Raw genomic sequence first — 24,476 nt, 5'->3', positions numbered from 1 at the left:
TCACCCCAGGGTACTCTGCCAGTGGGCAGATCGGTCCAGTTCTGACCCCTTCCCACGGCCAGGGCAGCACACAGGAGCTGGGGTGCAGCCCAAAACAGGGCTCTGTGTCCTCCCTCCTGGGAGATGAGGTGGCTGGGGCAATCGGTGGCAGGGCGCTGCTGCACTGAGAGCAGAGGCCTCCGGGAGGCCTTTGCCCTTTCCACTAATTTGTCCATCAGCCAGAAACTCATTAAAGAGGTATGTGGAGGGGGGGAGGGAGCTGCCTTTTGAGCAGTTTCCAGAATAGTTGCTAAGCAGCAGCGTGGGGTTGCCGGGTTACCTCACGTGATGCCAGTCCTTGAATGCTCCCAGTCAAGTCCCTGAGCAGCCGGTGTCAGGCGGGATTGAACCAAAGGGGAAATGGCCAGCGTGGGATGGGAAAGGATTCACTGTGAGATGGGGGGCAGCTCCTGACTTCTCCAGCCCCCACAGCCCCAGCCTCTCTCAGTAGGGGGCACTCCAGGGAGTGGGACAGGAGCACTGGCTGTGGGGCCTCAGCCTCTCCCCGCAGGGGGCGCTGTAGGACGCGGGCAGGGGTGCTGGCTGTCAGTGTCCCCAGTCCCACTGAAGTGTGTTTGCTCCCAGTTCCTGTATCCACTGCGTTACTTTCACACCTGGTTTCAGTAGCGTGTCACTGACCCCTGGATTGGACCCCCAACCCCATCCCCACTTCAGAAGTGGGCCCAGCTCGGGGAGCAGCAGTGCCTTGTTCCCAGGTGTCCTACTGCGGGCCAGAGGCCATGGCTGCCTGGCTGAGGGTCCCTCATACTTGGAGCTGGGGCTGTGTCTCCCCACTGGGAGGAGATCTAGCTGGGCTAGCCCGTGGGTAGCCAGGGCAGTGCAAGTCCATGCCTAGCCAGCAGCGCTGTGCTGGCCCCCAGCTCCAGAGCCTGGGGGTAGCTTGTGGTCCCTCCCGGCCATACTGACTAGAGAGGAATGTGAAACTGACCAGCCTGGCTTTGCTCTCCTGGCCAGTTAACGCTGAGAGGCCATGAGGCAGGCAGGCGATTGGCCCCTCGTGTCCTGGCAGCAGCAGGAACCTGCCTGCCTTGTGCAAAAGGAAAGCCACAAGAGGCAGTGGGGTCCTAGGCACAGGTTCCTCTCTGTGTGCCCCTTCCTTGCCACTCCCCTCCTTAGGCTGGCTCCAGGGTCCTGGATGGCAGGAGAGGCTGCGGGGGGTGCAGGCAAGGCCTGAGCTGATGCAGCAGCAAGAAGGGGGTCAGAGCGCAGGGAGGGATGTGCTGGCACAGAGGGGGAGGAGGCAGGAAGGGGTGGCCTGGGAGCAGGGGAGGGGGCATGGAGCAGTGGGAGAGGGGCAGGGAGGGGTGGCCTGGCAGCGGGGGAGGGGCAGGGAGCCGTGGGGGAGGGGAGGGGCTGATGCTGCAGGGGAGGAGGATACAGGGTGAGCTGGCTCAGTGAGGGAGGGGGCAGAGAGGGGGTGGGCTGGCACAGTGGAGGGGGCTGGGAGCAGTGAGGGAGGGGGAAGAGGGGGTGGGCTGGCACCGCAGGGGAGGCGGATGTGGGGTGAGCTGGCAGGGTGGGGGTGGGAGAGGGGGCAGAGAGGGGGTGAACTGATGCTGCGGGGGAGGGGGCAGAGATCTGGCTGGGCTCCGGCCCCTGAGCCATGCTGGGCTGTGTGGTCCCTGCAGGCGCCTCTGGCACAGGCAGCCTGTCCCCTGCAAGCTGCTCTCCCCCGCCTCCCCACAATGGCCCGTTTGTTCCTGTGGTGGCTAGCAGACCAGGCACTGTGGGGCAGAGAAAGGGCCTCTTCTCTGGGGAACAGCCTGTTGTGCTGTGCTGCCGCTGACGTGGTGAAGCTGGCGGGGGGAGGGGGTGCCAGGACAGAGGATCCAGGGACAAGCCAGGGATGCAGAGGGAAGCAGCAGCCCCTGGGCACCCCCTTCACCCCATGCACCCTCTGCCCATTTCCTAGATTGCCCCAGCCAGGGCAGGCTGAGCAGGGCTGTGGGGTGCACAGCTGCCACAGCCCATCTTCTGGGATCATGGCATCCAGCTGACTGACCCCCCCCCCGGGGACCTGGGGGTTCTCTGTGCTGGGGTGCCCCGTACATTCAGAGCCACCGGTGTCCAGTCCTGCTCAGTGCCTCAGTTTCTCCTCCCCAGTCTATTTAGATTGTGAGTGCTGGGGACTAACTCTCGCTCAGGGTCTGGCACAATGGGGCCTCTAACTGCTCCCCTAAGGCACAGCACTGTGCCCAGGTGCCTGCTGGGCAGGGAAGCCATCTCACCAGTGCCATGGTCCCCGGGTATCCTGACACCAGGCAGCATTACTTATGGGGCACCTGGCCCTGAAGGGTTAATTCCTTCTGCAGGAGACTTAGCTGGCCAGCGCTGGGGGACAGCAGTGCCCGTGTTGGCAGCACTGGGACCGAATCCAGGGCTAATTCCACAGCCTCTGCCTTCCCTGACATTTAACCCTGCCAGGAGGCAGCTGGCCTGGCCCTGTACTCCCTAACCCAGGGCTCCAGCCTCTGTATTAACCTCTTCAGTGCTGCCTCAGGCATGGACTAAGCACAGCTCCGGGGCTGCGGGCCGGCCTGCAGACACTGCCAGCCCCGGCGTGCCTGAGCTGCACACAGTCTGCGGTATGAGATCCTATGGAGAACAGCGGGGGCTAAATGGGAAACATTAACTCTTGGGGTGCCTCTGGAAAGGGAGTGGGGTCTAGTGGTTAGAGAGTGGGGGTGGGGGTTGGGAGGACTCCTGGATTCTATCTCTAGCATTGGGAGGGGAGTGGGATCTAGTGGTTAGAGCAGGGCAGCTGGGAGTCAGGACTCCTGGGTTCTGTCTGCAGCCCTGGGAGGGAAATGGGGTCACCTTCCTGGTGGAGGAGAAATTAGTGACACGGAGCATTGGTTGTGTTGTTAGGGTGACTTGTTTACGTGCATGCCCCAGTCTTTGAACAGAGATGGTCAGTCAGCATGCAGGGCAGTCCCTTCTCCCAGCGATCTCAGCCCAAAGGCAGCGCTCGGCTCCCAAGAGCAACTCAGCCTTGAGAAGTGAGTCCAGTTAGAGCCAACAGCAGAGCAGACTCTCTCTCTTCCTGCTCACACACTCCTTCTCTGCTTAAGCTTCCTCTACGTAGACCCCTGTATTACTACAACGCATGTCTTCCCAAGACTCAAAACTTGCTCGCACACTCAGAGAAAACAATCAGAAGCCTTGACTGCGTCACCTGCTGATGCCGACCCCAGCGGTGTGACTGTGTCACCCTCTGGTGGTGCACATATGGCTGGGGAGGTGGGCTCAGTGGGTTAATGTTCATTCCCGGGGAGCGATGTCCCCATATTCATTGCCAGTCAGAGGGTGCTGCCTGGCCCCATAGCAGCACAGTGCTCATTCCAAAGCTTCCAGAGGGCTGGGCTGGCTCCCACATGACTCATGTGCAAGAGACTTTGTTCCTGGGTCTCTACCCCAATTGTCAGAGTTGGAAAAGCACCAGAAATGGGGGTGATGTCTCTTGGGGGAGTCAGGGTCCTGCACCCCCGGCTTCCTGCGATTCACCAGGACTCTCAGCCAGCCAGTAAAGCAGAAGGTTTATTTAGACGACAGGAACACAGTCCAACACAGGTCTTGCAGGCACAGATAACAGGATCCCCCCTGTTAGGTCCATCTTGAGGCCCCAGGAGCCCCACAGCCCCATTGGGAAATCAGAGCCCTCTCTGTGCTTCCCTTCCTTTCCCCGCCAGCTCCAGTCTGCTCAACCCCCTCCAGCCCCTCCTCTCTGCTCAGCCCCTTTCCCGGGCCAGGAGGTCACCTGACCCCTTTGTCTCCAACACCTTCAGCCGGCACCTTTGCAGAAGAGGGGCCCAGGCCATCAGTTGCTAGGAGACAGAGTGTCAGGCATTTAGGTGCACTGGCCTTTTGCTTTGCTAGATACTTAAAAACTGCCTAGGGGACACTGAGGCACCAACACAGCATTCACAGACCCCAGTAAGAACAGTCCCACTTCGTCACAATCCCGTTGGAGCCCCCAGAACTTTGGGGGGGGCAGCAGCCCTAATGGGCATCCACCGTGTTTTTCACTCCGAAGAGAGCAATCCACCAGTGGTTAGAGCAGGGGACTGGGGGTCAGGACTCCTGGGTTCTATTCCTGGGGGGGAAGGGGGTCTGATAGGATGGGTTAGAATGAGGGTGGGGGCTGAGGGCCAGGACTCCTGGGTTCTATTCCTGGCTCAGGGAGGGGAATGGTGTCTTGTGTTTAAAGCAGGGGACTGGAAGTCAGGATTCCTGGGTTCTTTTCCCACCTGTGACAGTGTCCTTGGATATGTCCACACTGTGATAACTTAGAGCCCAGATCAGCTGGCTCAGGCTCACAGGACTAAAAGCAGTGTAGACATTCAGGCTCCAGCTGGAGCCCAGTTTCTGAGATCCACCCCCTTGGTGGAGTCCCAGATCCCGGGCTCCAGCCCCAGCCCGAACGCCTACACCGCAATTTTCCAGCCCCGCAGCCCAAGCCCAAGCCAGCTGCCCCGGCCAGCCTCGGCCGCAGTGCAACTCTTTTACTGCAGCAGAGACACAGTCCTGGTGGCCCAGCTCTCAGAGGGGCGGTGCCCATGGCTGCATGCTGGCTTCCCTGCTCTGAAAAATCAGGCCCCGAGCGCTGTTCGAAACTGACCATGGTGGCACCCAGGGCAAATCCTGTGCGGCAGGTGCCAGGAACCAGATGATGTGCGCATGGGGTTTGGGGTGGCGCTGTTCTCTGGGCCTGTGCTGGCATCCCTGACACTGGCCATCTCCAAGGCTCAGAACCACAGAGGTGCCTAACTCCCATGGGAGGGTGGGAGTCTAAATACTTTTGAGGACCCAGGCCCAGGGTCTTTGCATTCCATTCCCTTGGCCTCTGATTCCTGAGAGAAGCTGAGAGCCAGGGCGGAGCGGGCCTGATTCCAGCCCCCATGTCTCCCCGCAGAGTTAAAAGTGCGCCATGGGCTGCGCACCTATGGGCTGGAGCGCTCCTGCTGCTATGAGGCACTGCTTCTGGATGAGGAGCGGGGTCGGCTCTTCGTGGGCGGCAAGAACCACCTGGCCTCCCTGAGCCTGGACAACATCAGCAAGCAGGACAAGAAGGTGACAGGGCTGCACAGCGGAGGGTGGAGGGATCCAGGCACCCACCGGGGGGAGGGGCAGTGGGCAGAGGTGCCCACTTGGGAGGCGACATTGCCGGCATTCCAGCCGCCTCGCCTCCCCTGTGAAATCGCCCGTAACGACCTTCCGGCTTGAATGCCGTGGGGGGGTCGGCTGATGCCTTCGCTGCTGAGACCCTGCATCCCCACCACAGCTGCTGGAGGAGCCCCTGCTCCCAGGGTGCTGTGCAGCTTGCGTTACATGTCTTGAGTGTACTGGTGCTCAGGTGGGCAGGCACGGCCCTGCCCAAAAAGGCGCTGAGGACTGGCACGCTCGACCCACATCCCCAGGCTGCTCTGGCTGCTGCTGTCCCAGGGCATGGAATGGAGTGGGGAATTGGGAGCCCCTCTGCATGGGGCATGGTGGGGCACATTGTCTAGGGATGCTGCCCCTTGGTTCCTGGTGTGAACTGAGTTGGGAGGGTCTCGGCCTCATACTCCACAGGCTGACACCCCCCCCTCCCCTGAGTCCAGCACCACAGTTCATGCAGGAACTCAGGGCTGGGCTGGCAGGGGGCTGTGGGCTGGGACTGAGGGGCCCATGGCGGGAGGGGGAGATGCCTCCCCCTGATCTGTCCCGCTCTCTTCCCGCAGATCTACTGGCCAGCGCCTGTGGAGTGGAGGGAGGAATGCAACTGGGCCGGCAAAGACATCAATGTAAGTGCTCCAGCCAGGCTGAGCTGGGGGTGATTTAACTCAGGGAGTGGGCAGGCTTCCCCACTGACCCCGGAGCGCCCCCGCTGGCTGTGCAGGGGTTGCCATCCTCCCATGCCCTGCAGGGGTTTCTAGCCTGGCCTTTGAGTTGGGCACCTTGGAGCGGCTCCCCACAGTGCCTTGTCGCAGCGATGGAGCCCTGCTCCAACCGCCCTCCCCTGTTCTGGTCTGTCTGGGGGCATCCTGTGTGGTGCCCAGTGTGGAGAGTGGGCAGCCCAGCCCAGCACTGCCCCATGGGAGCCAAATGTGTTGGGGAGGGTCAGACCTGAAGTGTTTGGGGTCTGCCCCCCGTTCAGTGGAGACGGGACACCCTGTTCGTATCTCCCCTGCTCCGAGGCAGGGAGTGGGGCCTCGCAGAGCCCAGATCTCTTGGCCATAGGCCGCCTGGGGTCCTGTGAAAGGCAGGAGTGAGACCACATCTGACTCGCAGGGGGCTGGCCAAGGGGCACAGGGACAGCGTGGGATAAGCAGGCTGCCATGGGCTGAGGCCACTGCCCCCAACGGTTCTGGCAGCCCCAATGGTGAGGGGCCCCAAGGACTGGGCGATGCCAAGGTACCCAAAGTGACCCAGCCAGTGTGCTTTTGGGAGGGGCCCCTGTGGGGCTGGGGGTGACACGGCCCCCCTTCCATTGATCCCCACAGAGGGAGGTTCTTGATCCCCATTGGGCAGGGGTGAGTCTCTGGGGGGCAAAAGGGGTTTTTCCTTGCCCCCTTGCTGTGGCACTGGGAGGGCCAAGCCGGAGGCTGCCCACCAGCCTCTCTGCTCCTATTGGGCAGCATGGACCGTGCCATCTGGGGACCTTGCCCCACTCTGACGGGGCCACTGCCCTCTCTGGAGATAGACAAGGCCTGGGCGCCGGGACCCACCCCTGGCTTGGGTAGTGGGGGGTTCCCAGAGCCACTAGCACACAGCAGTGGGGCCTGCAGGGGGTGCGGGGAGGCGCAGCACTGCTGGGGGGCCAGGGTCTCTTTTGGGAGCCCCCTGGGCTGGGGGGGGAGGGAAGAAGCATCCTGGCAGGCTGCGGGGAACTGTCCGGGGGTTGGGAAGTAGTCCTGGCCAAGGGGGAGATCAGTGCAGTGATGCAGGGGGGCAGCAGTGAGCAGTCAGCAGGCTGCGGGACACGTCGTGGGTACCGAGTCCCCCCGAGCTGAGGGATCCCCCAGGGGCCAATTGCTGCGAGGCTGGGCCCAGGCTGGATCGGGCCCAGGCAGGATCAGATCCAGGGAAGCCTGAGGTGGGAGGGGGGAAGGCTGATCCAGGCAGCTGGAAAGATGCTGGGTGAAATCCCAGCCCCACCGCAGCTGGAGGCTGAGCTCCTATGGGGTGGGGGTGGGGGGGCACCCAAGTGACTGTTTATTGAGCGTTTAACCCCTTCCCAGCTGGACACCTGCCTGCCACTTTCCAGCACGAACTTTGCTCTTCAGAGCCTTGGCCATGCCCGGCAGAGGGGGAGGGGATCCCAGGATCCTCCCCGAGGCCCCAGTACCAGCTACTGACGGGTGCTGCCCCTCCCTCCCACCCGGTTCATCAATCAAGTGCCTGGGAGAAACAAGGGCCGATTGTTTGCCTGGCTGGGCAAGTGCTGGGCCTGTCTGCCGGGCTGGGGCGGGGGTGGCATTCAGAGCAGATGTGCTGGTCTGAGGGTCCCCCGCCCGGAGGGGGGTTGTGGGTCACAGTCCCAGGCGCTCCCCGAGGGGTGCTTTGTGTTTTCCTGCCCCAGTGCACTCTGGAATGCCTGGTGGCATTGTGCAGGCAGGATGTGGGGGGTCCTCTGGATGGATGCGGGGGTGGGGTGGCTGTCTCTGTGCTGAGCTGGGAGGTGAAGGGGATCGAGGAGTTTTGCAGCCTGGGCTCCTCCCAGGGATCTTGGGCTAGTCACTGCCTCGCTCTGGGCCTCAGTTTCCCACTGTGGAATGGGGATAATATTTCCCTAGCTCCCTCTACTGGTGTCCCTCAATCCCACCAGGTGGGAGGCAGGAGGGCCCTGGGCAGGGTCAGGCTGGGGGCAGCCAGGTGGCAGGAGGGGCCCAAGCAGGGCGGGAGCAGGAGGCAGGACTGGGGACAGGAGGCGACCAGGCAGGGCTGAGGGCAGGCAGCAGGAGGGCCCGGGGCTGGGGGGTGGGCGGCAGGAGGAGGCAGGGCAGGGCTGGGGGTGGGCAGCAGGAGGGGGCTGGGCAGGGGCAGGCGGGTGACAGGAGGGGCCTGGACGGGGCTGGGGGCAGGTGGCAGGAGGCAGGAGGGGGCCAGGCGGGTGGCTGGAGGGCCCGGGCAGGGTGAGGCTGGGGGCGGGTGGCAGGAGGGGCAGGGTGGTGCTGCATGGCACACTGGTCTGGCTGGACATGGCCATGGCAACTTCATTCCCATCTGGTTTCCTGCCGGCAGCACTGAGCCTGGCTCCTGCATTGGGGCGAAAGGGCAGCAAACAAGCAGCCTGAGGCCTGTTTGTCTGTCTAGGGGCTTTGACTGGCCCCTGCTAGCCCTGGCCCCACTGTTTACCCAGCCACTGCCCCTAGAAGAAACGCTGGACAGAAGTAGCCTTGCACGTGCTACTGCTCCCGGTCAGCTCTGCCCTCTGCCAGGGTCCCTGGGGCCAGATCCAGCTCCTGGGGCTGGCTGGGGCTCTGTGCCCCCCCATCCCCTGCAGCTGGGGATAGCAGGGGCTGCTGTGGGTCAGGAGTGAGGGGCACCAGCAGGGCTGTGGGGGGAGCCAGGGCTGGGATAGCAGGGGGCTGTGGGTCGGGAGTGAGGGGCACCAGCAGGGCTGTGGGGGGAGCCAGGGGCTGCAGGTCAGGATTGAGGACACCGGCAGAGCTGGGGGGCAGCAGGGAGGGGGGTCTAGGACTGCAATATCAGCTCAGCTCCAGGCTGGAAGTGTAGGGTGGGGGTGCCCAGCCAGCCGTTCCCTTCCCCTGGGTTCTCATTAGTGTTACTCATTTTCCAGGAGCTGTCAGACCCTCACTCTGAGTCGTGTGAGGATCTCCTGACAGCGCCCTCTCCGGGCGCCACAGCCCTGCCCACGGCACCAACAGGGCCATGATAAGTAGCAACGAGTGGAGGCTCAGACATGCATGTCCAGGCCCTGGGTGGCACCATCTGTGCCATGGCCTGGTGCCCTGATCTGTCCCGCCTGCAGCTATTAGCCAAGTGGCAGGGACTGGGGCAGCACCTGGTGCCCCCCCCCACTCCAGGAGCAGTGCCACTGCTCTTGGGGTTCCCTTCTTCCACTGGCCTGGCTAGTGGGGGCTGGGGTCACGCCCCAGCCGGGCCAGCACCTGCCTGAGATGGCAATTCCAGATGGGCAGGCCCTGCCGCTCACCAGGCACCAGGCCCAGGTGACTCAGGGCTGGGATGGAACATCCCTGTGCACACGCCTGGGAACAGTGAATCACTGCCCCGGCCAGGCCAGGGGGGCAGTGATACAGGCGGGGCCTCTCTGCCCTGGGGGCAGCTCCAGGGGACCTGGGGTGGGGACCGGCCTGGATCCTTGTGCCCCTGGAATGGCTCAGGGCAACCGCAGGGGGGAAGAACCAGCCTGGATTCCCATTGCCAGCTGCCCTGGTGTATGAGTCCACGTGTGGGAGGCCTTGGCCTGGGGCTCCCCCACAGCCAGCACTCCTGCCCCACTCACCACAGTGCCCCTGCTAGGAGAGGCTGGGGCTGCTGGGAATTCAGTGTGTTTCTGAGACAGGTGCGGGGGGGGGGGGGTGAGCAGTCTTTGGGCCGTGCTGCAATGAGATCCTGTTGGCCAGGGACACTAGCACCCCCAGAGGCGAGGCAGGGAGCCAGCGTCCCAGCCTCCAACTCCTGGCCATGGATCCCAACGCTTGGACCTTGCATTCCAGGGGCCAGAGCAGAGGGGCCAGGGGGCCGGCTGGAGCCCTGGGCTCAGATGTGTTGTTGGCCAAACCCACCCAGAAACCCCAAGGGGGCTGTTGCTCTGGTCTCAGCCCTGTGAGCTGTATCCTGGGGGGGCAGAGGGAGCAGTGGGTCTGGGGTAGCCGCTGCCCTGCCCAGAAGGACAGATAGCGGGGAGCCCACAGAGAGCTGGGCAAAGTGTGGACCAGGGTGGTGCCAGCTATGGGGGCACAGCAGGGAACATGCCCCCTGCCAGGCCCCATCCCACTCACCCCCAGCTCCCTCCACCCCTGTCTTTCAGGCCGAGTGTATGAACTTCATCAAGATCCTGCACCTGTACAACCGCACCCACCTGTATGCCTGCGGCACAGGCGCCTTCCACCCCACCTGTGCCTTCGTGGAGGTCGGCCAGCGCATGGAGGTAGGGCCCGGTGGCACCCCTGCTAAGGGACAAATGAGAGATGCCCTCCCAGCCCCAACACCCAGGGCATCCCCTGCCTGCCACCTGTCCTGCAGGGGCCCCATCTGGGGCAGATGGGACTGCTCCCCCTCATAGAATCATAGAATCTCAGGGTTGGAAGGGACCTCAGGAGGTCATCTAGTCCAACCCCCTGCTCAAAGCAGGACCAATCCCCAACTAAATCGGGAGGTGGGGGGACTGGTTCTTAGCAGCCCTGGCCCCAGATATCCCCCCCCCCCCCCCCGGCCATTGCTAACGTGCTTCGTTCCGTCTCTCCAGGAGCCCGTCTTTAAGCTGGACCCTGCAGCCATGGAGGACGGCAAAGGGAAGAGCCCGTACGACCCGCGGCACGTGGCTGCCTCGGTGCTCGTGGGTAAGAGCTGGCACGTGGGGCCCTCCGTATCGACTGCTGGGCCCTGCTGACTGCCACATGCCCTTGCCCTTCCCCACAGCACCCGCTACTGGGAGAGGCTGGGGCTGGAGTAGCTCAGCCAGCCCAGCCTCTTCCCACAGGGAGCGCCGTGGGGAGCTCCCCCCCACAGCCAGCGCTCCTACCCAGCTCCCCACGGCGCTCCCTGTGGGAAGAGGCTGGGCTGGCTGAGACACTGCTGGCTTGTGCCCTCTGGGGGGTGCCGAGGGTGAGATGCCAGTTCTGTGCAGAGCCAGGACACACGAGCCCCTGTGGGTCACTGAGCACTGTCCCAGCAGAGGAATCTGAGCCTTGAACTCACCACTGAGCTGGGGGGGAGGGGTGAGCAGGGCCCAGGTTGTGGGAGCCGGGGATTCACTTGTTAACCCCCTGATCCCCCAGGGGTGCCCCTGTAAATTCCCCCCCTCCAGTGACATCTGGTGAGAGGGGTGGAGCGGATCCCTTGGCTGTCTGAGGAGCAGGACGCCCGGCCTTTCCCCTGGTGATGGGGGGAGGCAGGGGGAGGTAGGCGGGGAGGACTGGGCAGGCCCGTGCCCATGTTTAATGCCCCCCACCCCTCTGATCCCTGCCCTAGGGGAGGAGCTGTATTCCGGGGTGGCAACCGACCTGATGGGCCGCGACTTCACCATCTTCCGCAGCCTGGGGCTGCGCCCGTCCATTCGTACCGAGCAGCACGACTCCCGCTGGCTCAACGGTCAGTGCCACGGCTAGGGGGGAGTCTGGGGAGGGGGGTGAGGCCCAGGAACATAATCCTGCTGCTGCCCAGGGGACGATCCCTCAGCTCGAGGATGCTGGGCCGCATCCTGAGTGTGATGAGTTTGGCAGCCTCAGCCAAGCTCCTAGTGAATTTCACTCCCTGTCACAGACTCGTCTGGGCCTGACTCCGGCCCAGCCCCCTGCACCGTGGGCAGGGGAGGCTCCCAGATCTGAGCATGCCAGTCGCTGGGCACAGATGGGAACAGTGACATCAGGGGGAGGCAGAGCCAGGGGGAGATTTCAGAACTCGGGAGCAGGTGTGTGTTCTGTGTTCCTGCCCATTATTGGGGGCCCTGTGCCCCTGCTTGTCCCCTTGTGCATGCCCCTGATTGGGGGTCATTTCCCAAAGGCTGAGGGGCACTGGCAGGGCTGTGGGGGGGACCCCAGGGCTGGAATAGCAGGGGCTGCAGGTCAGGAGTGAGGAGCACCAGCAGGGCTGATGAAGACGCTTTCCTGGCCCTAATCCTGTGGGCATCTGTGCTCTGTTCTTCCCCTTTGGCATTTCGCTGACTCACCCTCTGAATCCCACCATCTGTCATGCTGGGATAATGAACCCATCGTCCTGCAAGAGCTTCTGGCCTCATTCACCCTTGGGAGGCCTCATTCCCACCCTTCCCCTGGCCATGCCTGGCCCTGGGATTCGCTCTTGGCTCTCCCCCAGTGTCCCCATCCCTGCAGGCAGTGGCTGCGGGGGCTGCCAGGCTGGGGCTGCCTGTGGGCCCAGCCCACGCTCAGCCCCATCCCTATTCTGCCCAGAAGGTGCCATCGCCTGGAAATGGGCAGCACCAAGAATAGCAGCGCCCCTGGGAGCGGCTCGAGATCACCCTGAGACAGTGCAGTGAGCTGGCACCCCCAGGCTCTGCCTCCAGGGCACCAGAGCTGGGCTGGACTGGGTGCAGGAATTGCTGGGCAGAGCTGTGGGGGGGAGCCCAGGGCTGGGCTAGCAGGGGGTTGTGGGGCTGTGGGTTGGGACTGAGGAGCATCACCCGTCTGCCCCGTACCGAGTCTCCCTTCTCTCTGGCCCTGGACCGACTCTCATGGCTGGGCTGACTCTCCCTGTGGGAGCTGGTGGATCAAGGCTGCCACCTAGTGGCATGTGACTTCAGGGCCCCCTTTGAGTGGGGGGCAGTTGTGGGGCGATGGAGCCAGGGTAGGGGGTGGTCTGGCTGCATGGGCATGGGGATCCCCCTCAGCTGCACGTTCCAGGGGCAGGGGAATGAGCACGTCCAGGTGTGCCCGATCCCAGCCTGGTCTGGCTGGCCAGGGCAGGTACCTGATGCGGCACGGACAAGGGGGGTGCTGGGGGAGCACGGAGCTGCCTGTGGCAGGGCAGGTGCCCTCCGGCCTCCCCTAAACCTCCCCAGACAGGCAGGGGACCTGGGCTGCAGCTCCGACCCCAGGCCCCATTCACTGCCGAGCCAGTTCCAGGCAGCAAAGCGCCCCCCCACCGGCACTGGCTGCAGGTCCTCCCTGATGGTCAGGGCAGGGCCCAGCTGATCTCCTGGCAGTGTAGAGCCCATGTTGCCCCTGGCCTGGCTCAGGCTGTTAGCTTCACTTCTGAGGAAGGGAGGGCCGGGGGCTAGAGCAGTGAGTGTCAGGACTCCTGGGTCCTGTTCCCTGCCGTGCCACTGATTCACTGGGTAACATCCCTTCTTTGTACCCTGGTTTCCCCCTGTGTCAGTCGGGGGTAGGGCACTGCCCCTGTGTGGGTTGGCACGTGGGTCAGATAGCAAAGCGCTGGCAGCCCTGCCATATAGAATCATAGAATATCAGGGTTGGAAGGGACCTCAGGAGGTCATCTAGTCCAACCCCCTGCTCAAAGCAGGACCAATTCCCAGATTTTTACCCCAGTTCCCCAAATGGCCCCCTCAAAGATTGAACTCACAACCCTGGGTTTAGCAGGCCAATGCTCAAACCACTGAGCTATCCCTCCCCACAATGACATGGGCTGAGTGCAACTGTTACTCAGTCTACTTTCTGCCTGAGCACATGCTGGATGGCATGGGTGCCCGGTGCTCACCTCATGCCTCCCCATGCCTGACCCTCCATTCCTCCTCATGTTCTGCCTGGCCCAGAGCCCAAGTTTGTGGACGTGTTCTGGATCCCGGAGAGCGAGAACCCGGACGACGACAAGATCTATTTCTTCTTCCGCGAGACGGCGGTGGAGGGGCAGCAGGGGCTGGGCAAGACCAGCTTCGCCCGCATCGGCCAGATCTGCAGGGTGAGTGCTCCCGTGCCCACCTGGCCCAGCTGGGACAATGGGGCTGGTCCCATTCACTGAACCCCTGGGGGGCCGGGAGGGATGGGTGTGACCCCCATCTGTGCTCCGCCTGCACAGCAGCGACACTGGGATTGGAGCCGAGCCCTCCTGGCATGTGGGCAGTGGCTCTGCCAGCCAGTAATGTGGGATCCTTTCCCAGCTGTGCTGGCATGAGCCCCACTCTGGGGACAGCTCAGTCGGGCTCTCCCGTGCCACTGCAGCAGGTCCGGCCCAGAGACAGGGAGTCCATTGTCTGTCGTGCCCTGGGACCTGGCAGCGCTGGCGTCCTGGTGGGTGGAGAGGTTCCCTGGGGGTGGGCATCCTGCTGAGCCCCGTGCCCGGCCCCCGCTCAGCCTGTCTGCCCTCCCCACAGAACGACCTTGGTGGGCAGCGGAGCCTGGTGAACAAGTGGACAACGTTCCTGAAGGCCAGGCTGGTGTGTTCGGTGCCAGGCAGCGATGGGGGCGACACCTTCTTTGACGAGCTCCGTGAGTGGCGTGGGGCGGGCACCAGCTGCAGGGCCACTGCCTGGGTTGGGGGGGGCTGTGTGACAGGGCATGTGGGGAGGCTGCGTGCTGGGGGGGAGGGCTGGTCACGTCAGGCGGGAGGAGGTATTGGCGGGGGGGACTGTGTGCCTGGGGGCGGGGGGCTGATCAATGACATGCCCATCCCTCTCTGCCACTCACAGGCGACATCTTCCTGCTGAGGACGAGGGACACACGGAACCCCCTGCTCTACGCCGTCTTCTCTACCTCCAGGTACAGCGAGGCCCCCCCAACACCCGCCCCTCCCCCGCATGCCCAGCCCCCCCAGTTCTGTGCTGCCCCCCCAATGCCCAGCCCCCCAGCCAGCTCTGCGCTGACCCCCAGCTCACCTGCCCTCCCCCTCAAGCGCCTGTCTCCCCACATGTCCCCCCAGCTCGCTCTCCAGCCAGCCAACCCTGCACTGACCCCTCTGCTCACCCGGACCCCCCCTCAATGCGCCCAGCCCCTTCAGCCAGTTCATCCAGCCCCCCCAACTCATCAGCCCCCCCCCCAGTTCATCTGGCCCCCAGCTCACCCAACCCCAGCTTGCCCATCCCCCTCCGCCCCCCCCACCCCAGTCAGCTCCACGCCACCCCTCCACGACCCCTTCACCAGAGCACCCACAGGTTCTGCAGCTGGGCCTGGTGTACAGGGGTGCTCAGGGCCAGGGACCCCTAGTCCTTCCCTTCCTGCCCCATGCCCACTCTGACCCCTTCTCCCTGTGCCCCTTGCCCTTCCCCCACTCGATGCCCCCTTTGCTTCCAGTGCCCCCCTCATGCCCTTGCCTGTTGCTTTCCCTGCAGCTCGGTGTTTAGGGGCTCCGCCGTCTGCCTGTACAACATGCACGACATCCGCCGAGCCTTCCTGGGGCCCTTCGCTCACAAGGAGGGACCCAACTACCAGTGGGTGTCGTACCAGGGCCGTGTGCCCTACCCTCGCCCGGGCATGGTACGTGCCGTGGTCCCCAGCTGGCCGGGAGGGACGCGGGGCAGGGGGCTCCCCCTGCAGCCAGTGGGGATCAGGCACCTCCCCCAGCGTCGTCCCTCAGCAGGGCTATGCAGCTGCCCGAGCCTCTTGATACCTGCAGCCCTGCATCCTGCCCCCATCCTGGACCCCTTGAGCTTGGAGCTTCGTACCTCAGTGCCCACACACAGCTCTGCCAGCCTTTCCTGGGGGGAGAGTCCATCCTGCCCCCGCCAAGAGGCCTGTGGGGGCAGGCGGTGGCCAGCTGAGCGAGGGGCCTGGGCAGCAGGGAAGGCTCAGCTGCTGTCAGTGCTCTGCAGGAAGCAGCAGAGCCAGGGCTGTGTGCCAGGTCTCAGCACCCAGTGGATTTGGTAGGGAGCTGGATGTCCAGCTCAGAGCTGGTCCATTGGCCAAAACAAGCCCCCACCCTCACCCAAAGGGAAATGACTGAGCTGGCTCTGGCCAAGGGGCCCGGAAAGGATGAACCACAGGGGCTGCGGGTCGGGATTGACAGGCACTGGCAGAGCTGTGTGGGGGGAACCGAGGGCTGGGATAGCAGGGGGCTATGGGTCAGGAGTGAGGGGCGCTGGCAGAGCTATGGGGGGAACCCGGGGCTCGGAGGGCAGGGGGCTGCGGATTAGGAGTGAGAGGCACCAGCAGAGCTGTGCAGGAGCCCAGGACTGGGATAGCAGGGGGCTGTGGGTCAGGAGTGACAGGCACTGGCAGAGCTGTGGGGGAGCCCAGGAATGGGATAGCAGGGGGCTGTGGGTCGGGAGTGAGGGGCACCGGCAGAGCTGTGGGGGGAACCTGGGGCTCGGAGGGCAGGGGGGCTGCGGGTCGGGAGTGACGAGCAGCAGTGTCTCATGTGCCGTGGCCCGTCCCCCCATTTTCCCCAGCTGACCTCGCCCCTCTCTGCCCCTCAGTGCCCCAGCAAAACCTTTGGCACCTTCAGCTCCACCAAGGATTTCCCTGACGACGTGATCCAGTTCGCCCGCAACCACCCACTCATGGCCAACCCCGTGCTGCCACACAACCAGCGGCCCGTTTTCCTGCAGACCAGCGGGGACTACACCTTCACCCGCATCGCCGTGGACCGGGTGACAGCCGCCGACGGGCACTATGACGTCCTCTTCATTGGCACAGGTGCACCCACTGCCTCTCCCAGACCCCGTTCACTCCTGCCAGCCCCAGATTTCCCTGGAGCTGTCACGGGCAGAGCCCAGGACCTCTAATGTTCCGCCCACGCCGCACGTGCCCAGTCAGCGCCCCAGCTGCCCTGAGGCCCTCCTGCAGCGCAGGGAGTTGGGCATGTGGCTAAGTGCAAGGACAAATAGGGGAGCGACAGTGGCTCAGTGACTGGAGTTCTGTTCCCTGCCCCGGCACTGGCCTGCTGGATGAGTGCCTCTCCCGCTCTTGCCTAGTTTCCCCTCGGTAAAAAGGGGATAACGATACTGCCCCGGCCTGAGAGCTGTGGGGGCTGAGCGTAAGGGGATTATGCTGTCCTTGCTCACACTAAGCCGTGACTGTGACCCCTCGGCTTCCCTGGGACTGCCTTTGCCAGTCAGGGCCCCCTTCTCTCGATGCCCACATACAGATCTGGGAGGCTGACCCTGGGCAGTGGGGTCCTGGGCCTGCATCTCTTCCCAGCCGGGTGTGAGTGTGTGGGAGCTGCCCAGGTGAAACATCTCAGCTGTGGATGTTGCCATGCCCTGTCACCCCTTCCTTCCCCCCGGCAGACGTTGGCACGGTGCTGAAGGTGGTCTCAGTGCCCAAGGAGAGCTGGCAGAACATGGAGGAGCTGCTGCTGGAGGAGCTGCAGGTGTTTAAGGTAGGACAGTGTGCAGGGCAGGGAGGTGCCAGGGGCCTGATTTCCCCCACGCACGCGCACACACACCTGTCTTGTTGCAGGCTGGCGAAGTCGTGGCCCCCCCGCCACCCCTTCTACCCCTCTTCCGTGCTTGGGAGCTGGCAAAAAGCAACCCGAGCCATGGGCTGGAACTGCTTTGCCTCAGCGTATCCCTTTCCCCTTCCGGGTGCTAAAGGCTGGTGCCACATCCTAATGAGATGGGGGCTGAGGGAGCGGTGGCCATGTGGTGACCAGCCCACCCCCCCCCCGGCAAGGTGTGTGACTGGGTGCCTGCCACATGGGCCCATCCCCCCTATCCATGTTGGGTGGGGCCGACGGTGCCGTGGGCGGGCAGCCCTGCCACCCACGTTAACCCAGCGTCGCCAGCCTGACTCAACGGCTGGAGCCAGGACTCCTGGGTTCTATCCATGGTCCTGCCACTCTGTGCTCTCAGGTGCGTCACTTGGCCTCTCAGCGCCTCGCCCATGGAGCGGGCAATGGGGCTGACACCGCCCCAGAGAAGTGCAGTGAGACCCCCCAGGCATGGCCTGGACAGACGGGCAAAGCACCAATGACTGGGCTGTGCTAGGAGCCTGGTGTTTGCCTGGACTCCCCCTTAATGTGCCTTGTGCTCTGTTTGTCTCGGCAGGATTCGTCCCCCATCACCAGCATGCAGATCTCATCCAAGCGGGTGAGGAGTCCGGCGGGCACGGGCAGCATCTGAGATGGTTGGAGGGGAAGAGATGGGGGGTGGGGAAACAGCTGTGGGATGTGCTGGCCATGGCACTGTGCCAGGGTGCTGGCTGGGGTGCCAGCCATGGCTCTGTGCTGGCATGCCAGTTGTACCAGGGTGCCAGTCATGGCATTGTGCCAGTGTGCCAGCTGTGGCACTGTGCCAGCCATGCTGGGGTGCTAGTCGTGGCTGGATCCAGGGCAGGCACTGGACCCATCTGTGTCTCTGCAGCCCCTGGCACCCAGTGCCCTGGAGCCAGCCATTGTAATAACAAGGGTAGGGCCTGCTGGGGATTAGCTCCGTATTCTGGCACAGCATTGTCCTTGCACCACTGGAGACCGAGGAAAAGTAGTCCTGGGTACAGGGGCTGGAGGAGGTGTAAGGAGACCGACCCACGTGTCGGGCCATTACTTGGAGAGCTCGGGGCTGCCCTGGTGACACGTCCAGGGCAGCCAGTGCAGGTGGGCGCCGGATTGGGCAGCCGTCTGCCCCTCCCCCCAGCTGGCGTGCTGTGCCGGGGCCCTCGCTGCAGTCCCCACGGCTCTCCCTTGGCCTCATCCCCTGCAGGAGAGCTAGGCTGGCCCTGACCCGCCTTGACCCAAATGCCCCCAGACGCCCTGGCGTGGGCGCCCAGTGGGTGAGGCTGGGCACTGTGGCCACCCCATCCCAGGGGAAGAGTCTCCCCTCCTTTCCCCAGGCTGGCACCTCCTGAGACACAGGCCCCATGGGGGCGGTGACCCCTTGGCCACATGCTGCATGAGCACCTTCCCGGGGATGCGGTGCCTTGGCATGCGCCCGGGTGCTGGATCCGCCCCCGACCGTCTGGCCTTGCCTCTCCAACAGCAACAACTCTACGTGGGCTCCCCGACGTCCCTCTCCCAGCTGCCCCTACACCGCTGCGGGATCTACGGCAAGGGCTGTGCCGAGTGCTGCCTGGCCAGAGATCCCTACTGCGCCTGGAACGGCACCAGCTGCACCCGCTACATGCCCAACACCAAGAGGTACGGCCCCTTCTGCTCCAGCCACATGGGGCCCAGGGGCTCCTTGCTCAGATCATTTCCTCACTGCCCCTGGAAGTGCCGAGCCATGGGGAGGATGCCATGGGACCGGAGAGGAAGCCAGGGGACCGGGGAGAGGCATGCAGGGGGTGCCGGGTGCATCAGAGCTGCCCCCCACACTGCAGGGCTTGGGGTGATGTCGGGGGTAGGGTTGGTGCTGGGATGATCTTGTGCCAGCCTTATCCTGGGCCTAGCTGAAGTGATAAGATCCAGCCCAGGGCAGGAGGCCTCTGTTCAGTGCCACAGGCTCCCAGGGTGACTTTGGCCTCAGTTTCCCCATCTGTGCAATGGGGAGAAGAGCCTTGCCCTGCCGCCCAGAGGCGTGTGAGGAGAGCGACATTAAAGAGCGTGAGGCACCCAGATGCTAGGGTGATGGGGGGCCTGGTAGGAACCTTGCCGCTGCCAGCAGTCAGCACAGCAACAGCCTGTTCAGAACAGCGACAGCCCCTCGCTAGGGACTGACGGGAGAGACTCCTTGGCCCCATGTCGCAGAACTGTGGGGCTCCGCACCCAGGGTCCAGCAGGGTGCCTGACGTAGGGTGCTCCTGGCAGGTGCTGGGAGAAGGGGGCTCACTCCCCAGGCGCTAGGAGAGGCTGCCAGAGCCCCTGTGCTCCTCAGAAAATGTCTGTCCGTCTATCCATCCCCCGCTGTGCCCCCACCCTGACCCCTCTCCCCGCTCTCCCCTAAGGCGTTTTCGGCGACAGGACGTCCGGAACGGAGACCCCAACACGCTGTGCTCTGGAGGTCAGTGTGCCCACTCCCTGCCCCTGGGGTACTAGCTCAGCCCTTAGCCCTCTGCGTGCCCATCCTCCCAGAAAGAGACGTGCCTGGGCAGTGCCACTGCTGCCTGCTCGTGTGCCGCAGGATGTGGGGCGGGGCGCTCCCCCTGCTCACACGCCTGGCATGAAGAGACATGGGCACAGGTCATGGCCGTGCCTCTGCCCGCTCAGCGCAGACACCTGGCGGGTGATAGCTTATGCCTGCTGCATGGCCCATGGCTCTGGAGCATGCCAGCCACACTCTTCCTGTCCCAGCCACCCTGGTGCATTCACTTGTGCCTGCTCCATGCCACGTGACCCAAAGGCTCGGGCACATTTGCTCGTTCTGGCCCCATGGTGCGGCTGCCCCGGTGTGTCTCCCATGCTCATGCTCTCTCTGGCCCATGCCCGGCAGATCCCCACCAGAGCAGCGTGCCGGAGAAGAAGCTATACGGGGTGGAGGGCAGCAGTGCCTTCCTGGAGTGCGTGCCCAAGTCCCTGCAGGCCCGGGTGCTGTGGACCTACCAGAAAGCCAGCGACACCCCAAGGAAGGAGGTACAGGGCCCCCCATCCCCAGGAGCGGGCTGCTCGGCCTGACCCACGTGCCGTATTGATACCGGGGCATTGGGCTGGCTGTGCCCAGGCTGGTCAGAGCCAAGAGACACAGGCTGGCACCTATCATACCCCAGGCTCCTGGATCCCTGTGCCCTCCCGGCTGGGCTCCAGAGACCCCTCCCATCCTTTGCCCCTTCCCACCCCACTCACTGCTGTGTATGCATGACACATGGCCACCCCCAGCCAGACCCCTCCCGGTTGTATAGCTCCTCCGGCCCCACCACCTCACTCTCCCCTCCTGATCCCTCCCTGGCGCGAGGACACCCAATCCAGCCTGGCCCTGCCCTGCCCCGCCCCGCTCCAGCTGTCCGGGCCCATCCTTCCCTTGTGCCAGCTCAGTCAGCTCCAGCTCTGAAGCGAGCTCTCGGCACCTATCAGGCATCTCTGTGCCCTGATGCCCCTTCGGCCCATCCCCGCCCAGCAGCACTGGCGCAGCGCATGGCCTGCTAGCAGCAAGCCCTGCCCCCGAGCTACCCAGCCCCGCCTGGGAGGCCAGGGTGGTGCACTGAGGCACTGCACTTTGGTCCTGGCGCTGGCCCTGCTCCTCCAGCTCCAGCTCTGCCTTGTCTCCCCGGGCCTGCAGGTGCAGCTGGACGAGCGGGTGCTGCTGACGGAGCGGGGCATCCTCCTCCGCAGCGTGGCACACAAGGATGCCGGGCTTTACCACTGCCAGGCCACGGAGCACGGCTTCACCCAGACCCTCCTGCGCCTCTCGCTGGAGGTGATCGGCGCCCGGGAGGAGGCACCCACCGAGCCAGCCAGCAGCAAGCTGTGGTACCAGGACTTCCTGCAGCTGGTGGACCACCCCAACCTCAGCGCCATGGATCAGGTCTGCCAGCAGTTGTGGGGCCGCACAAGCCACCAGCCCAAGAAGAAGCCGCCCCGGCCTCCCTCGCTGAGCATCCAGGCCAAGCCCCACAAATGGAAGCATGTGGAGGAGACGCGGAAAGCCCGCAAGCGGCGCACACACGAGCTGCCCCGCGCCGAGAGGGGACCCCGCAGCGCTGCCGCCTGGTGACCCACCGGACTCCTGCTAGGAGGCGGGGGGAGGGAGGGTAGGGACGGGGGAGACCGGCGAGCCGAGCCGGCCGTGGGTTCCCTCTGCACATAGCTAGGTGGGGGCAGCGGCACCCTTGAGACACCCTTCTCCCCAGCCAGGTGCGGGGCAAGCCCCCAGGGCCTGCCCCACAACCAGAGACGGGGGCCCGGGCCTCAGACCAAAGGCTTTGGGAGGCCAGCGGGAGAGGAGCAGGGGCCGTGCACCATCCAGACACCGAAGAGGCCTCCTGGATCTGGCCGTGCCCCAGCCTGGATCGTCCCCCGAGGGGCAGATCAGTCCAGCAGGGACTGTTTTTGTTCGATTGGCCCTTGGCCCCTGCCCGACATCCTTTAACCCAGCCCTCTCCAGTGTCAGGAACCTCCCGGAGACAGTTCCCTGCACACCCCTGTTTGGCATGTGCTGGGGGGCAGGGAGGCAGGTACCTGGGTTCCCCCTGCTCCCCTGGGGACACGACCACTGATGTATTTATTAACGGACTGTTACTGATGAATGTAAACCCGCCTCAGGCTGCACCCCAGCCCCCAGCGGACTTGGGGGCACTAGTCTGGTCCTAGGTACGTGAGCACATTCCTGGCTGGTGGCTTCTGGGATGGGCATGTGTGGTCCCATGGTGCAATGGGGGGCGCAGCAGGCAGGAGATCAGAGCCCAAGCCTCTCCCCTCACTTGGGACACTCCCTGATTGGAATTAGGGGCAGGGTGCCCACCTAATGAGGCAGCCCAGGAGAGATCACCATGTGGCTGGGATGGCTCCAGATTCCTGCAGGGTGGGGGGAAGGAGGAGTGAGTGGTGGGGAGTGGGAGCGTCTCTGCGTGACCCCAATGCCCCATGTCTTCAGCCCGATCCCAAACCCAGGGAGAACTGATCCATGGCCCGTGGGGAAGCATGGGGCATGCCAGGCATTCAAGGCCAGGAGCCAGCTGGCCCTGAGGCCTGAGCCACAGAGTGCTTCCCCACGACCGCCATCCCAAACCTGGCTCTGTGGGATGGGAATAACCGCAGGCCTTGTGGAAGTGGGATCTGGGTCCAGACCAGGCACTTTCAGCCTGGCTCTGGCAGTGCCCGGCGGCCATCTCTGGCTGCTGGCCATTTGGGGTGGCCGGCACTGAACAGGCAAGTTGTTGGGTGTCACCACTGGAAGCCTGAGGCCTGTCTGGGGATAGAGAGCAGCTCTCACCCGAGAGGGGGGTCAGGGGAGGGAGCTGCCCTGGGGTGGGTGGAGGCGGCTTTCCCAGTTGCTCCTGGCCAGGGACAAGGCATTTCAGCTCCAGGCTGCGTCCGTGCAGTACCTTTCACCAGCTGGGTGGCCCAGCGGGCTTCAGGTGACCAGGAGTCTGCCACTGCCCTGCCAGGGGACCTTGGCCAAGTGCCTTCACCTCTCTGGCCCCTCCTCCCCCGGGCACGAGGCCCAGGGAACAGCCAGCACATGGAGAGCAGTCACCAAAATGCTCCAGGTACGAGCTACGTGTTATGACGTTCAGTCTGAGCCCTGGCTGGCCATGCCCACACAGAATGGAGTGCATGGCCCAGCAGGCACAGCAGCAGGTCATCAAAATGGGGCTTCTCTCCCGAGGACGAGATTTCAGCCCAGACCTACAGAGGTATTTAGGCTCCTAACTCCTGTTGTAGTCAATGGAAGTTGGGCCCCTAAAGACCTTGGAGGATCTGGCCCTTGGGTGGGTATGTTGGTCGCTAGCCCCTTCGAAACCTATCAGCCTGGGTCTCCTGCTTTTCCTCTCCCCTGGGGGTGTGACACCACTGACCCTGCTGTGGAGACGCAGGTGAGCAAAGGGGAAAGTGCCGCTTAGGTCTTCAGGAGCCAGCTCGCGTGGATGCAATCACCACTGCGCCGACAGTGAGGCAGGAAAATAGGGGGTGGAAAGAGAAGGAAGGAGGCGGTCGCAGGCCGGGCAGGCCAGTGTAGCCCTGGTGTGGGAGAAGGGAGCGTGGCACAGAACTGGACCCGGCCCGGCGGGACTGTATTATATTAACACAATAAAAGCAGTTGATGAACCCTTGTGCTGGTTTCTGAAATGGCCTGAACCTGCTTGGGCAGCACTTTGCCCCTGCTACAGGTAGCTGAGCCACAGAGCCAGGCTGAGGAGCCTGGGCTACTGGAGCCGCATGTAGCCAGGATCAAACCTGGGGCCTCGAGAGCTAAGAAGCAGGTGCCTTTGGTGGATGCTCCTGGGCTCAAACAGGCTCAGCTGCTCTCTGCAGGCTGGACCGGCAGGCAGCAGGTGTATAGTAGTGTATGTGCAGCAGAGGGCGCTATTATAGTGTGCAGAATTGCTCAAAGGGCTGGGAGCTGGGAAGGGGCAGGAAGCAAAGGGACGCCCTAGGAGTGATGGCTGGCTGCATCCTGAAGCTTGCTCGCTGCCCAGGCTCAGTGGGCATGGTGACTGCGAGTGGCCGGTCCCAGTGGCTCTAGCAGGCCCCGCTCTGGCTGGGGATCCTCTCTAGCTGTCTCCCCACAGGACAGGGTCATCTGAGTATGCAGCGTGATGGGTCCCTCTCCAGGGCTGGGATCGCACCGGGGGAAAGGAGGGGGTTGACCGTCACCCAGTTCCTCTGCCCATCAGCCTGGAGGGCTTTGGGGAGGCTGGAGGCACCCCTCACATTTGCCCCATCTCACCCCCCACATCCTTGTGGGACCTCCCATGGTACCCATCACAACTGCCTCTCTCCCCCCAATGGCCCTCACAGCTGCCCCATCTCTAGCCATTCCCCTCACAGCTGCTCTCTCCTGCTGTGCCACCACCTTCCCCCTACAGCCCCATCACCCCCCCCTCCTCCCAGTCCACTGCAGGTCCCCTCGCACACCCTAGCCCCTCGCCCTGGCCTTGCTGCCTGACCCTGTCTGGCCTGGGCAGGGTGCCTGCGCGGTGACCTTTGGGTGGAGGGTGGGATGGTGCCACCCAGTGGGTGGTTGGGTGGCAGGTAAAGCCCAGTCACAGCGGCGCAGCCCAGCGCAGGGCTGCACCTTGGGCTCTGTTGAGTTCCCCAGTCACCCAGGCAGGGCTGGGACAGCTGCACAGCCTCAGCGCCCTGCCGGCAGGGCTTGGGCAGGGTTGTAGGTGCGCGCATGCCCCCAGCTCACCTAGAGCACTGAGAGCTCTCCCCTTACCCCCCACCAGCTATCTGGGCCCTGTGATGCCCGTGTCTGGCTGCTGCCCCCTGCTCCCTGGCTGTGAGAGCTGGCAGCGCCAAGGTCACCAGCTCCCAGCCATTAGAGGAGGGAGGAGCCGCCTGCAGCA

The 24,476-nt window shown here is 64.1% G+C and overlaps 1 protein-coding gene across 2 annotated transcripts in view; it reads left to right on the top strand.

Moving 5' to 3' along the window:
- The window catches only part of SEMA3B (semaphorin 3B), a 43,030-nt gene extending 19,798 nt beyond the window's left edge, over positions 1 to 23,232 (top strand). For both annotated transcript variants that reach the window (XM_045024004.1, XM_045024003.1), the window contains exons 3-18: positions 4,973 to 5,130; positions 5,781 to 5,843; positions 10,058 to 10,177; positions 10,496 to 10,589; positions 11,221 to 11,340; positions 13,478 to 13,623; positions 14,036 to 14,150; positions 14,351 to 14,420; positions 14,990 to 15,134; positions 16,073 to 16,292; positions 16,886 to 16,977; positions 17,645 to 17,686; positions 18,572 to 18,729; positions 19,476 to 19,531; positions 19,961 to 20,100; positions 20,744 to 23,232. In XM_045024004.1, the coding sequence (XP_044879939.1) occupies positions 4,973 to 5,130; positions 5,781 to 5,843; positions 10,058 to 10,177; positions 10,496 to 10,589; positions 11,221 to 11,340; positions 13,478 to 13,623; positions 14,036 to 14,150; positions 14,351 to 14,420; positions 14,990 to 15,134; positions 16,073 to 16,292; positions 16,886 to 16,977; positions 17,645 to 17,686; positions 18,572 to 18,729; positions 19,476 to 19,531; positions 19,961 to 20,100; positions 20,744 to 21,178 (2,174 nt within the window). In that variant the 3' untranslated portion in view covers positions 21,179 to 23,232. The remainder of the gene's footprint in view (positions 1 to 4,972; positions 5,131 to 5,780; positions 5,844 to 10,057; positions 10,178 to 10,495; positions 10,590 to 11,220; positions 11,341 to 13,477; positions 13,624 to 14,035; positions 14,151 to 14,350; positions 14,421 to 14,989; positions 15,135 to 16,072; positions 16,293 to 16,885; positions 16,978 to 17,644; positions 17,687 to 18,571; positions 18,730 to 19,475; positions 19,532 to 19,960; positions 20,101 to 20,743) is intronic.
- The last annotated feature ends 1,244 nt before the right edge of the window (positions 23,233 to 24,476 follow it).

The sequence above is a fragment of the Mauremys mutica genome, chromosome 7 (genome assembly GCF_020497125.1).
Source record: "Mauremys mutica isolate MM-2020 ecotype Southern chromosome 7, ASM2049712v1, whole genome shotgun sequence".
Taxonomy (NCBI): domain Eukaryota; kingdom Metazoa; phylum Chordata; order Testudines; family Geoemydidae; genus Mauremys; species Mauremys mutica.
Note: the sequence above shows the minus strand (reverse complement) of the source record. Positions and strands in the feature narration are given on the sequence as shown.